Source organism: Magallana gigas, chromosome 3, assembly GCF_963853765.1.
Source record: "Magallana gigas chromosome 3, xbMagGiga1.1, whole genome shotgun sequence".
Taxonomy (NCBI): Eukaryota; Metazoa; Mollusca; class Bivalvia; order Ostreida; family Ostreidae; genus Magallana; species Magallana gigas.
This window is the reverse complement of record NC_088855.1, coordinates 3,897,692-3,911,746: the sequence shown is the minus strand read 5'-3', so window position 1 is coordinate 3,911,746 and position 14,055 is coordinate 3,897,692. Positions and strand designations below refer to the sequence as shown.

The following is a 14,055-nucleotide window of genomic DNA, read 5'->3' as shown; positions in this document are numbered from 1 at the left end:
TGACAGTTACTGCCAATTCAGTTACACAGATATGTATCCTACCTTTGTCTCGTTGTCGAAGCTGACGAAGGGCAAGGCGAATTTGCTTCTTCTCATCGTAATCGTTGGTCTCACTCAGCTGAAATTACAATTACAAAATAAGCTCAGAACATAAAATAGCTACATGTCTGAGGGGCCAAAATAATACAGTCTTAACATAATGTCATACCAGCTAACACAAGTTGTCAAAAATTTATTGAATGTTTTTGGTGAGTTGGTTCAAGTGAAGAGTTTTTCAAAAGACTTTGAGAGTTGCATGTTCTACCCCTTATATTTTAAACACTAGTGCGTTTGATAGCGCAGAAAAAACAGCAGATGACAGGTCTTATTCAGACTTTCCAAAGCAGAGACAAAACTCGCTAGCTGGGCTTTGGCCAAAGTTTAACTCTTACACTGAGAGGATCTTTATTCAGATCTGAGAACATCCCCATTGATAGCGTACTTGATCACATACAAAACTGAAGCCCTGCCAAATCAATAATCAATAATAATGATATTGAATCAGCTGTCAACAGTTTTTGAGGACATGCGATGATCAGAGACCAATGTTCACGAAAGTGATTTGTTTACATGGTCACACAAAATACTCTCATCTATTCGGAACTCGCAAGATAACGAATGTGAAATTAAAATTTTTTAAGGAATTCTATCATCGTATTATCTCCTTATGGCCCCATAGAAAAGGAATCCTGATTTGACCAGTTCCTGCGATGATACTATACGGAGTCTGTCCCTACCTGAGAATTTACGGACATAGCGGAGTTGATTTTCCCACACAGATCCTGTATATCCACACTATGTCTGCGATGTAGTTCTCCCGGATACATCCCCACAAACTGATCCCAGTCAATAAAGCAAGAGAAAATGACACAAAACTCTCTTATAATTAGCCATAGTTCCACAAATTAAACAGTCAAGGTTGAAGGTTTCTGAAGACATTTAAAACACTCCATGACTTTTGCAATTCAGTTTCCATTCTTCACGACCCGTTCTATCTCCTAATAATTACTGTATATATGTTTAAATGGCCAAGTATTTAGGACCCCAAAAGGGATTTCAATAATCCCATTTAAAATTCTCGATCTCTTCTTTTTTCATTCATTTTGGTTGACTCTGATTTCCCCTGTCTGTCTATAGAACAAGGGGCTTACACACAATAACTGTTTATACATGTATTTCATTTTATCATGTGTTCCTTTCATGCTGACCAGAACAAATTGGGGAGTTTTGAAAAAGTTATACATAAAGTGTACTTATATTTCTAAAGAAAGTTCAATCTGTGATTAAAACATTTATCCCCTTAGACTTTAAATGTGTGAAGTCCAAGTATGAATTTCAAAACACATTCAATTGAGCAGAAACGATTCAAAGTGTCCCTTTACTTCCCAAGCACTCCTTCTCTGACAGAAATAGACCCTTGTCTGCATGTAGTAAGCCTGTATTTAGTTATATGGCCGTTGTCTGGGGACTATTTTTTACATGCTGTATTGTGTCGGACAATACCTGGTCAACCAACTCCCAGCTAGCTGTTACAAACTCTGGATCATTTAAATATGTGGGGGCATTTTTTTGTAGATTTGTATGGATGAAAAATTCATCGAAATACTTATACATGTATGAAGAAATTTCATAATTTGTTGGACATGTTAATTGATAAGTGAGGGGTAGCCATAAAATTTATGATAAATATATAAATAATATTTGTATGATTCCATAGAATGGCTGAGAATTTGGACTCGGACAAGACTGCAATAGGAACCTACCAGTTTTCTGAGTTCTGGGATGTCCTGGATCGAGTCTAGTTCTCGGAGCTTCTCTGTGATGTCACTGCCACGCCCACACTGAGGGGGAGAGCACCGACCCATCTCTGCAACGTTCAGCTCTGAAATTAGATATAAAAACTCCCATCTAGCAATCCATCATCAGATCTTAACAATCTAATTTACACATTTTCAGGAATTTTTGTGATTCTTTTATATCTAATATTGTACATATATCGGTAGTTATTTCATCATCTCCCTTTTCGCTAGCCCCCATTTTTTTTTGTCAGAGACCACATTTTAAGAAATTACAGGGATCAATACTCTTAAGGACATAAAAATAAAATGATGTATACACCGAAATATATATTACTGTGGTTTCATTAATATTCAAGGGAATCAATTTTCATGGATAAAGTGAAAATCACAGTTTCAAGGATACGTAACTTCGTGGCTAATGACCCTATCAATACAAATTGTTAGTAGAAAATGCACTTCAATGAACATTTAAATTCATGGTTAAACTTAAAAACGAAATCCACGGAAATTGGTATTCAACGAATATTGATGAAACCACAGTATTACATTTAATATAGATAGAGATCATTGTTATTAAATATTAAAAATAATACTTGATAAGTAATTAAAATTCAATTCTTTTAATTTGGTTTTACAAACACAAATTAACCGTTAGCAAATTTAACGCAGGGCTAACTTCAAATAGTAACGCAAATGTAATATTATGAATTATAATCTGTGTTAAAATAACCAAAGACAAGAATAACCCTGTTAACATTCATACCTGGTACATGTATTTTTATAAAATTAATCCCTAGAAAAATAATAAACTTACAAACTCATGTTAGGCAACAGATTTAAACGGTTTAATTTTTCACAATATTTCAAAATGAATAGATATCTTGTGTATAACGGTGTGTAATAACGGTCAGTTTATCAGTTTATGCTGTGACTGACAAATTGCAGATGATCAATTTCTAGATAACTGGGGCTAATATTCCTACTCCAAACATACCAATTGTCTCCAATTGTCTCAAATCAGAAATCCCTCTGTCATTAATGTTAAAATCCAAGACCTAATTTCTTTAAAATGATATAGAGCATTTCTTCTACAAATAGGTTGACAAGGAATTGTCATCAGAAAGTTCCTCGGAATTCTGTAATAACCTCCCATTTGAGATCGGATAATTCAATGCATCTAGGGTGAACCCTATAATTAGCCCTCAGACCTAGTAGGGCCTAACAGCTTGACAAATATTCACCTTTTTTTAACATGAATTTTATCGAGTGTTCTATCCAAATTATGTGGTCATAAAACGGAGCAATATTAAGAAACTCTATTAAAAGCTTTCTGATTTTATGGCATCATAAAGTAAAGAAAGGAAAGCTGAAGTGTTTCCAAGTTTGACAACCAACATATCAGTTTAACAGAGTGAAACTTCAAAAGCCCCATACTGACAGCCTCAGTGACACTGATGGCAATTTTGTTCAGCAAAGATGAATTTATTTAACAAAATCTATGCATTTTATCATGTTTTATATACGTGTCTGTCATATTACATCTAAACCATGTGACAGTATTAGTTTACGTACCGTTTCTATTGTAACACAATCAACAATGATAATAATTGTCTATGACGGATCCTTGATCTTTACAAATTCAGTAATTTCAAAGTACACAAAATATTTCATTTAAAGGAAAAACAACTAAAGAAATACTAAATGAAATAATTTGACAATTCAGTGTAAAAATGGGATATACAAATAAAATGTAAATTAGTAATAATAATAATTTTACCTTTAAGGAGAACCATTTCTGTTCACTCCTGACTTATTCAAACAAATTATATGAAAATCAATTTGTCATTAACCGAATAATCTAAATATAATTGTTTGGAACTTCCATGCTAAACAGACAAAAGAATACCTACAATAAATTAGCAAATGCTTAATCATTTAATGCACACGTGTGCTTATGGGCTGTTTGAATGGAGGTAGATGTTTTGAGTGGGTTTAGGGTCGTAAACTTCTTATCTTAGATGTCTGATCGGCATGATTTGGAGTTGTGTCCCTTGTTTATAAGACAATACTCTTCATCAGAAGACATCAAAGTGTCAGGGGTCTGATTTGGTGCCAGGAATTTGATACCCGTACATCTACAGCCCTTCACCGTAAAATACTGTCAGTCAGTTAAAAGGCTACCCTAAACATTAAAGCGTACGCTAAATTGATTTAATGCAATGAAATGAGATCATAAACGGACTCCTGCAAAGATGGCATTTAATTCATGCCAGATATAATTTTAAATTCAGTTTGACAGCCCTGGACGTCATCATTGTCACTGAAGAATTTCCAATACACAAACACAAGACAGCCTGTCATTCAAAATTAATCAGTGTATAAGAAAAAGGAAAATTTAAAATCGAAAAAGATAATTTACCCTGTTTCTTTTCTCGCAGTTTCCGAATTTTATCTCTGATGTTTCTTCTCTCTGTGAAATCTGAACATTTCCTCAACTACAAACAGGCAAAAGATAAATAGTTTATTGTACGTAATTAACAACATTTAAATTATTGTTTACAAAAATCAACATGTTGACGAAAAAACACTCAGACCGTGGGGGAGGTGCCGATCCCATTAAAGATCTGAATGGTGATAGATCTATATTCACACCTATTGTCTACTATATTTTAAATGTAAGAAATTCAACATATCTGAAATACCACAATGAGTAAGACCCCCATACACTTATGTAATTTAAAAAGCATGTTGATTGGGGCACAATGACTTCAAGTCCGCACCACCCACACAGGTAGATATCGATATACCTATCCTCAAGGTAGTTACATGACAAAACCTATACTCATTTCCCACTTCTAAGATCATTTAACAGTTATCAAGAATTATCTCTCAAACAGGTAACATGTTTGGACTTCAACACTTACATACATGTACAGTAATTGAACAGACACTTTAAATCCATATAATGTTACAACTGGGGCAAAAATACTGGTTTTGTATTATTACAACTCTTTCATTGAACATCAATGAAAATCATCAATTTGAGTGTTTTTTGTTATTTCTGCTTTGATTCACTATATACTAGTATCCAGCAGTGAAGCTCACAGGTAGTATATAGCAATGCTAGAGTTATCCCTCTTGGAATGCTTGACTAGTCCATCTGATCCCCAACAGCAAGGCACAAACGGTTAATCAAATAAGATTCATAGCACAATGTTTAAGTTAAAGTAGTCCGAGTATCGCACTACGTCATAATACGGATTTTACAATATTGGTTCGACTTTTACAAAGCGTTTTTGATACCCGGTATTGATTTTGCTCTACATCGCTGTTGTAAACAATGGCAATAATAAGCAATAAGAACGGTAATATATGTATTCAATGAGAGATAGAAATGATTAATGTTGAGAAACTCGATTCTGTTAAAGTAAAATGAAAAACGAAGTTTCTGATTAACCAGGATCTCAGGTATGCTTATATCTTCTTTGTTTTGACACCCCCCCCTCGAATTTTTCCTTTTCTTTTACTAAAACCGGTTTAACTTTAGAGACAGAAGCTATTTCGAAATTAATCAATCGTCAATTAATTAATGTTTAAAAGATATCTAACATTGTTGACAGATCTAGGCAGAAAACTGTAGCAAAATGTGATTTTTACGGATTTTTTCGTCAGGGTCTACTTGGTTTAGAGCTTATAGCGTGAAAAGTAATCCGTCAACATATAATTTATTTTACCAAATCTTTTTTCTAAGATGTCAATCTATAGAATAAACACCATGAATTTAAGTTTGAGTCCATAAAATAGTAAAAAAAATTACCAAACGCGATACTAGCATTGCATTTTTTTGTATTCTATTATGGTACATCAGGTCCATAAAGCGTATTTACTTACAAAAATTTGCGCAAAATTATTGATGAGATATGGCTTAAATAAATATTTATATTCTATTTTGTATGTTCAGTTCTAATTTTCCCAAAATTGGTAATTATTTTTAGGAAAAACGGACGTCTGGCAAATTTCATAATTGTCAATAATTTTCGCAAGGGGGTACACCCGTCTGAGAGGTGATAGCAAACAAACTAGCATGTAAACATACATATTTTCTTTTGTATATGTATTGCTAGACTGTATATTTATCATTTAAAGCTAAGCTTTTAATTATTGAGCCCATTTAGTGCCGAGTATAGGACTACCTTAAACATGATGAAAAAAGTGCCGTCACAAATTCCAGATAAAGGACAATTTATAAGAGTAAAGTTGGTGCCACAATGAACCTAGCACTTAAAAGACAGTTTTAGCACATTTACCATATATCCTGGTTGTTAATTATCACTTATTTGATTTAAGAGAATAATTAATGATAATCATGGCCATTCATGAGACATTTACAATTAAAGATTTTTCATTATTATAGACAAAAAATGGACCTGGCTCTGCAGCCATAAAACTTAGATGAGCCTACTTTTGATCTTGGTCTCACTTTTTCAAAATGAATATATACATGTACATGTGTATTGGTAGTGAAAAAGTGAGACTGCAGGGACCAAAAGTTAGCTAGCCTAAGATTTAAGGCCCTGGGACCAGATCTGACGGATAAAACAGACTGCACCTCTTCCTGTAGGCTACTCAGCTCCGCCCTCCACTCCTCTGTCTCGTGACCCTCTGACCCCTGGGAGACACTCCGGATCACCCCTGTGTAGCTGTCTTGACCCCCTCCTGGATCCGACACACTCCGTGACATTCTGGGAGCTGCCTGGGGTCTGTCTGGCAGGTCATTCACACTCAGCCTGTCTCTGGACCGAGATGACTTTCTCCTTGATTGCTCTTTCTGCTCTGTGGCCACTCCTTTTGTCTTTATACTATCTAAGGACTCAGCAGTGTCTGGACTTAGCAAAACACTTGATCCAGAGAGAGGCACATCTGACCTTCCATTGATACAGTGGTTCACATGACAACCTTCAGGGTCATCACTATGCTGTGACCTTGACCTACTGGAATCCTCAGATGACCTTTCCTTAGATCTACTTCTTCCTCTTTCTTTGGGACTGGCCTCTGGCTCACTAATCTTTTTACTTGACAGAGAAACTGATTTTCTTGATCCTCCAGGACTAGATTTAGTTTGATCATTCTTCATCACAGAGTCATTTTCTCTGCAGTTTTTGATTGCGTTTTGAGTTCGGATCCGATTCTCTTCAATCCTCTGTAAGAGTTTCTTTTGTCTGTCCGAGTCTGTGATTGTAGCGGGTTTGGAAGGTTCCAGTGAATGGAAACACACACTACGAAAGGTGTCCTTCATTTTCGCATTTTCCGCCATTGTCTACATTCTCCAACAAAAACTCATTATCCTTCCACTGAACACAATGTCTCACAAATAAACAAATCCGTTTCTGAGGTACAATCAAGAAAATCTTATATGTTCAAGGCAGTGAAGTTTTTTTTGAAACAAAACAGAATGGTGGTAATTGCATGAATTGTTGAAGTCTGAGATTTTGAAGTGGAGAATTGGGATCTACTCATAAAATGGGGTAATGATGTGCTTCTTTGAGCGAACTAATTGATAGATCTTGTTCCAGCCCAGCTGATGCGCTAACTTTGCTGATCAGTCTTTTAAAGATCTTGAAATCTTCACAGTTCATTGTCAGTTATCAGTATCATCCCCACAACTCGGCTAACAAGATCTGTTGTAACCTGAAAATAAAGTGACAAAAGTAAAAATGTCATTCTCTACCTACATGGGCTATAGATTTTTTTATGGAGATTTAATGCACTGTTAATATTTAAAGCTCTTCTAAATCATTGCTAGATTTCAAAACCTTTTATTTTTTTCTGCAGGGAACATCAAGTTACAGTGCTCATTTTGTACAAATCCCTCTAGACATACATATTCAAATGAGGTAAAAACGTTTGAATATATATAACAGCAGTTGTCACCAGGGCATTCAAAAACTAAAACCACAATGTGAAAACTTAAAGCATTCCTCCTTCAAATAAAGTTCAGTATTTAAATGAGAGGATAAATTAAGCTTTATGAAATTGTACAAAGATCAACTCAAGGAATATCAGATCATCTTCGCTAAAAAAAACCATGTAATTTCAAAAAACCTGTTGAAAATGTTGAAAGTCAGAAGCTTCCACTTTACTTGTGGTAAGTGAGATGTCATATAGTTTTCTGATTATCAGCATGTATTTAGATTACAAGACTGAGTAACATTTTCTTTCATGCTGTGACTTTAATATTTCACACTGCATTTAATTTTTTAAAAAACAGGTCAAAATGTCTTAAAATATATAAATCTTAAAACAGACTTCTTAAAAAATGCACTTTTCCAAAGTGAACTACATTTTTTTTTATAAAGAAACACCAGATGCCCCTTGGAATCATTTCATAGGTCCAAACAAGGTTGTTCCTTTTCTTCCTATTGTATATCGCTCACTGATTGTACCGTTGTGAAGTAGACAAGTGTAAAAGTCTGTGTTGACAGAAAATTCTGAGCCTTTGAACATGCTAAAACCTGTGTACCAACAGCAGACACACACCATGTCATTGTAGACATGACAAAAAGTGGCTGTAATAATACAGATGAAAGCCGGCTGCACTCTGCAGAGGTTAATGACAGCCTAACGAGCAATTAATGAAGGGACATACTGATCCATCAAGACCAAGGGTCCTCCATCAGTGCTTGGAATTACAACAGGATCCACACTGATCAAATTCTTCAAGTACTACAATCTTGACAGTTCTCTACATTTATGTAATTGTATTCTAGATGATAGAGAGGATATACTCAGAATGTAATTTTCTGTGATAATGCATTTATTTATACTGTAGCTAAATTTTGTTACAGACTCTCAAATGCAAAAAAAGAACAATAATTTGTATCATTCTGATAAAAAATATATTAATTGGTCATGAATATTTTAATTCAATTCAACTCAATATAGAAACTCAAAAAAAATATTTTTGCAAAGAAATGAATATAGCGTACCTATTTTGGAATCAAAACGTAAAAATAATCAATTATTAGGTATGATGAAAAGGAACAACCAAAGTTACTTTAACCAACAGCTAAGCAAGGCCATGCCAGAGATAACTTAGGAATGTGTTTTTGTAATATCGATAAAAATTTCCAATACATCATTTAAGCAAACAGTATTTCCAACAGTCTCTCCAATCCGGCAAGTGACAATTATAATCCCGAGATCTTTCTGGATTGACACACAGTTCAACAGATTAGACCACACAATTCAAAATCACTGTTGTGAGGCCAAGATGGATGATTGAGAAAAAGTCCAGGTAATATTTTACAACTCCCTCCAGTGAACACATAACTCAGGGTTAACTTCTTATTACCTCCCTTTGTGGTGACAGGGGGAGGGAACTCTAGCACCTAAGTATCATCAACAGGGAAACAGCTGATTTAATACATCCATTGGATTAAGAATGGGGTGAAAGTTTATTGCATGGCATTCACCAATTTATATTAGCTAGAGCTGTCAGAATCCATTTAAGACTCTGCCTGGGGACATCATAAATCTCAAATTTCATCAAACAAAGGTAATGGCAAAACCTTAAGTACGAAAATATCAGCGTTAAGAAGTGAATTTAAAAGACAAGTATCTTTTCTGGACAACAATAACTCTTGTGTCTAAGAAAGAACATCTGCCAAGATACATGTACATTTATAGCTAATAGTGAAAAATGTTTATGCATGCATTATAAATAATACCAATGGAATATATATCTATACTTCAGACGGTCAAGATAGGCCATTGCACCATGCAGTTATTTAGAATTTTTTCTATTCCAAGATTCAAGTATCTATATATCTAAAGAGCCACTTAAATTTAGAGACAGACAAAAGCTGGACAAACAATGTGAAGACATAGATAAACAGAGCTTTTTCTGGTCCAAACAGTACATGAGCAATAAGTGCAGCTTTTACCATATAGAAAACTCCCTCAGTTCCTTTTCCTGCTTTATGTATATAGCACCACAAATCAAATTACCAAGCACTTCAAGATACAGAATGACATAACAGAACAGACTCATTAGAAGTTCATATAACAAAGTCTATATAGTTCCCATGACCATACTGTTGAAAGAGAAAGTGATAGCCACAAATATTTACCGTCTGTCAAGGGCCTATAATATCCCACCTACAGAGCATTAAGGCTCTTAATTAGACAATTTCCAAACAAGCCCAATGAAGTAGGTATTCCTCCCATTGAAGTTTTATCAGAAGTACAAGCAAACAGTGCCTGAGAGTTTCTTCAAGTGGTCCTACACCAAAGTTGCTTCATCCAGGAGCCATTAAATGTTATGCAATATTTGGAATTTCTGGTCATCTTACACAAGACTATGGTGCCCTATATGAACAAGATCTGCACACAAAGTTATGATCCCAACAATCCAACTTCAGTCGATGGGATTGCTTTGTTTGGCAATATTGCTTGACATTTGCACACCCTGTCTGTAAATCTACCTCTTGTCGCTTGTTATCTTTCAATATAAGCGGTATATTACCTTAAAACAGAATGCTCTTCACTGACAATAATATTCCTAAGCTGCCAAATCATGGAAAGCAATGCACACTGTACTGCAATATTTCATGTATATTAGGAAGTCTGAGCTTCCCTTTCTTGTCATTTAACTGCATGGCTTCTAAATCCCCAGACTAATCACGTTAATCCATTAAGCCAGCATTAGGTGACTTAACTCCAGGTAATATGCATTTTTCTCATGCAGCTCACATGTATTGCTTAGCCAGCTAGCTCTGTACCCCGCTCTTTGTCCGGCCGTTTGACACCGAGGGGTTGTACCCTGAACCCTGAATGATACCATTTACCGCAAACCTCCCAAACAATGGCCCTCATTCACAAAAAGTCAAAATCAAGTTTAAAATCACTGGTATCATATACCAGTTGCACTCAGCCTTTAAGATAAAACAACCCTGCTGTAAAATGGACCGTTGTCAGATGAAGAGATAAACCCTAGGGCAATTATACTCGATGATGGACGCTAATATACACTTCATTACCAAAGAAAACATTTTAGTCATCTGTCTGTTATAACCTTTTAATCTGACAAATTAAATTATATCTCATACATTTACTTTTTAAATGTACTTGAGTCACTTTTTATCCAGGGAACAAAAGAGGTTTCACCACAAAAAATTGGACCTAAAAACCTTCAAACATTCCGCCACTCATTGAGTGGGCCTGTGACAATTAAAAGTCTCTCTGACCACAAAGAGGGATCTCTACAGTTCACACAAATAGTAAACCATTCAACCTACTGCAACAAAGACCAGCCACACTGAATCACATTATACATGCTCCAATTTGGTTAAATGACATGTAAATATATACCTTCAACAACAGAATAAACTTGCGCCTATTTTTTTTTTGCATTATGAGGAAATTTACATGTTAATTTTTAGGTTATATACATACCTGGCTTGATAATATACAGGTGTGCAATCTTCTGACCATAGGTAGTGTCCACCAGTTGGAACATATTATCCCTGCTAATTTCTGTCTAACTCGCAACCCTCAGGTAGACTCTGAAATGGAGGGAGAGACAAAGTCATTTTATCTTTCACCGCTGAAGAAGTGGAGAGATACCTAGTACAGGTGGTCACCAGTTCACCTGTTTACCTGTACAGGTGCCCCTGGGCTCTTTGTTTTAACAATAGCTATTACATGCTATAGGTGTGTACATAAAAAATGGCCAATAGATATAGCTTGACGTGTAAACATCATCTTTTTGAATCGCACAATACACAAAGCTTAGGTGAAGAGTCATAAAACAGTATTGAATTGATTCCTGTTGGATCAGTTATATGGCCGCACTGTGTGTTAGGATAATTGATTATTCATGAGATCCTGGTCCAAATTAACACCGTCAAAAAATAAAAATCAGGATCAGGCAGGTAAATTGCATTAAAAATTCATTTCCCACAAATGATCAATTCTGCCTATCAGATGGTTACTTTGTAAATTCTCCACTAATTAGAACCTCAATGCTAGTGAGGGACGGTCAGTGTTTTCTAGCTACCGTAGTGTCTCCATCAGTGAGCGTTTTACTTACCTACCTGGCTGTACCACGGGGTAAGGTGGACCCTGAGTAAAAGTTGGTCCTCATGCCTTTGGGACATGCACTGTATGAAGCCCAGACAGGAGATGAGAGCCCCACCCCACTCAGCAGACAATTGACATCAAGCGCGGACACGGCTGCTGGGGACTGTCACTGCGTAGAATTAACAAAGTACATAAACTAGTAGATATATGCAAACAAATGTCATCCAAACATTTATCAGCCATGGAGATGGAGGGTTAATCCGGTGAACTGAATCAATCTACCTGCTGTATCAGAATTATAACATGTAGGGACTCCACTCTCCTATACATTATCTTGATGTATGCATTATTACACACAGCCTGCCAATGTGATCTATGCACCACTCAGGTGCAGATTGTTTATAAACATTTGACACATGGGTGTGACTTTCCATGGACATTTAATACACTCATCAAACATTTTGTTCTACATGAGGGGCTCATTAGAAATGCTATCAAGATTTTGACATTGTATTTATCCTTCGAATAAAGTGTCCTTTGTGCACTGGTTAAAAAGCTAACTTCCCTAGATTCTTCAAACCAAAACATATATTGTAATGTGCTGTCGCATTAACCAGCTTCAGTGATATTCACCTGTGATGACACGTTTCCCTGTGAAACAAAACAGCTGTGGTTGTCCGATTTCGAACTCAGCTTTATCACTTTATAGACGATACATTTTACAGGGGTCATTTCCATACACTTCACATTGGTACATGTAAAACCAGACGATAACGATTAAAGCGTTTCTGCTTGCATACACTTATGCAAATTAATTTGCAACAATGCTTAATATTTCCTTCATTGCGCTTTCTTGGTTTTAATCACATTCATTGAGGATCGCTATTTTCCGTATGCGATTTGATATCAGTGATCTAGCTTGTATTGACAGGGACGTCACCTGTATTTCTAATATGGACACCTGCCCAACTCGAGATCTGCTATAAACTATCACCACTATATCTATCATTTTTAGTCCTGGCACTCAAGATCGTATCTTTAACAATATTACAGAAAGCAAGAAAAGGATATCAAGGAAATGAAAAAAAAAATTTCCTCTATGGAAGTATGAGTGACTTTTATAAGAAACAAAAATTCTTTTGTAATTTCAAAATATAACATGTGCTAACCCTCTGATAAGTATAACAGAATATATTACCTTTAAATTTGTTTATGCACTGAAGTAAATAAGCTTTTGTTCTGAGGACTAATATATATTATTCTGCATTCAATCTCTTTACAATAAACACACATTTTAAAATATTAAACATTCACAAATTTCTTTTTCATAATATTTATTTTACCTGATATATATTGCATTATATACACATGTATATTAACTCCCAACACTTACTTTTCATTTGTTTCTTTAACAATCGGCCTCCTTCAAAATCAGTGGAAACAGGTGTGGGAAAGAACTCTCCACCAAAGAAAGCCCCGACAATGTCATACACAATCCCCAAACCACACACATGACCATCTATAAGTAAAAAGGGAACTGTTTGATGTTCAATATTACTTAAGTAATCGAATCACCCACTCCGCGCTAAGGCACTTCCTGTAGTTCAATAATACAACGCTCATTAATTAGACTATAACTATTTAAAAGTCTTGACAATAAAATGAGATCAAATATTTGTTTATTCAGGTCTATGAAGACATTTTCTGCCGTATTGTCAGATTTCATGGGTCAGTTCTGTGGATTGGGCTCATTGAGAGGTGATTTCCACCTTAATCTATATTGGAGGATTAAGTTACGCATGCTGTCATAGCGCATAACGGAGAACAATGCATAAGGATCAGCAAGTGTTCTGTTTAAATCCATTCACTTCAAAATGAATTATGCAAGCCGAGTCTTGCACATTTAACATTTAATTAGCACATGTGGTTTATACAGAGGACTGTTATTGAAATAGAAGTTTACATATTAGGCACAAATTAATATATCCATTAATTGATATCATCTATTCAATGCATCCTTTATCAAAATGATATCATTTGTATCACCTGTTGAATCGATGGTATCGTTTAATGGCAAAACATTAAACCAAAACCTACCCTCCTATAAACTCCATGCAAACAAAGAGTACTTGAATAT

At 35.3% G+C, this 14,055-nt stretch overlaps 1 protein-coding gene across 12 annotated transcripts in view; it reads right to left on the bottom strand.

The window, feature by feature from the left end:
• The window catches only part of LOC105347050 (titin), a 45,546-nt gene extending 32,066 nt beyond the window's left edge, over window positions 1-13,480 (bottom strand). Inside the window, exons 1-7 of one of the 12 annotated variants that reach the window (XR_010711707.1) lie at window positions 13,312-13,480; window positions 11,929-12,087; window positions 11,292-11,401; window positions 6,448-7,526; window positions 4,258-4,333; window positions 1,803-1,921; window positions 43-118 (exon numbers count right to left, since the gene is read on the bottom strand). Coding sequence is in view for 9 of the 12 variants with exons in the window: in XM_066078128.1 (XP_065934200.1) it covers window positions 43-118; window positions 1,803-1,921; window positions 4,258-4,333; window positions 6,448-7,152 (976 nt within the window). In the remaining 3 variants the exon portion in view is untranslated. Of the gene's footprint in view, window positions 1-42; window positions 119-776; window positions 1,026-1,802; window positions 1,922-3,615; window positions 3,729-4,257; window positions 4,334-6,447; window positions 7,527-10,362; window positions 10,510-11,291; window positions 11,402-11,928; window positions 12,088-13,311 lie in introns of those variants that run through there. The other 11 variants (XR_010711708.1, XR_010711709.1, XM_066078128.1 and 8 more) reach the window with 11 other exon arrangements.
• Window positions 13,481-14,055: the final 575 nt, after the last annotated feature.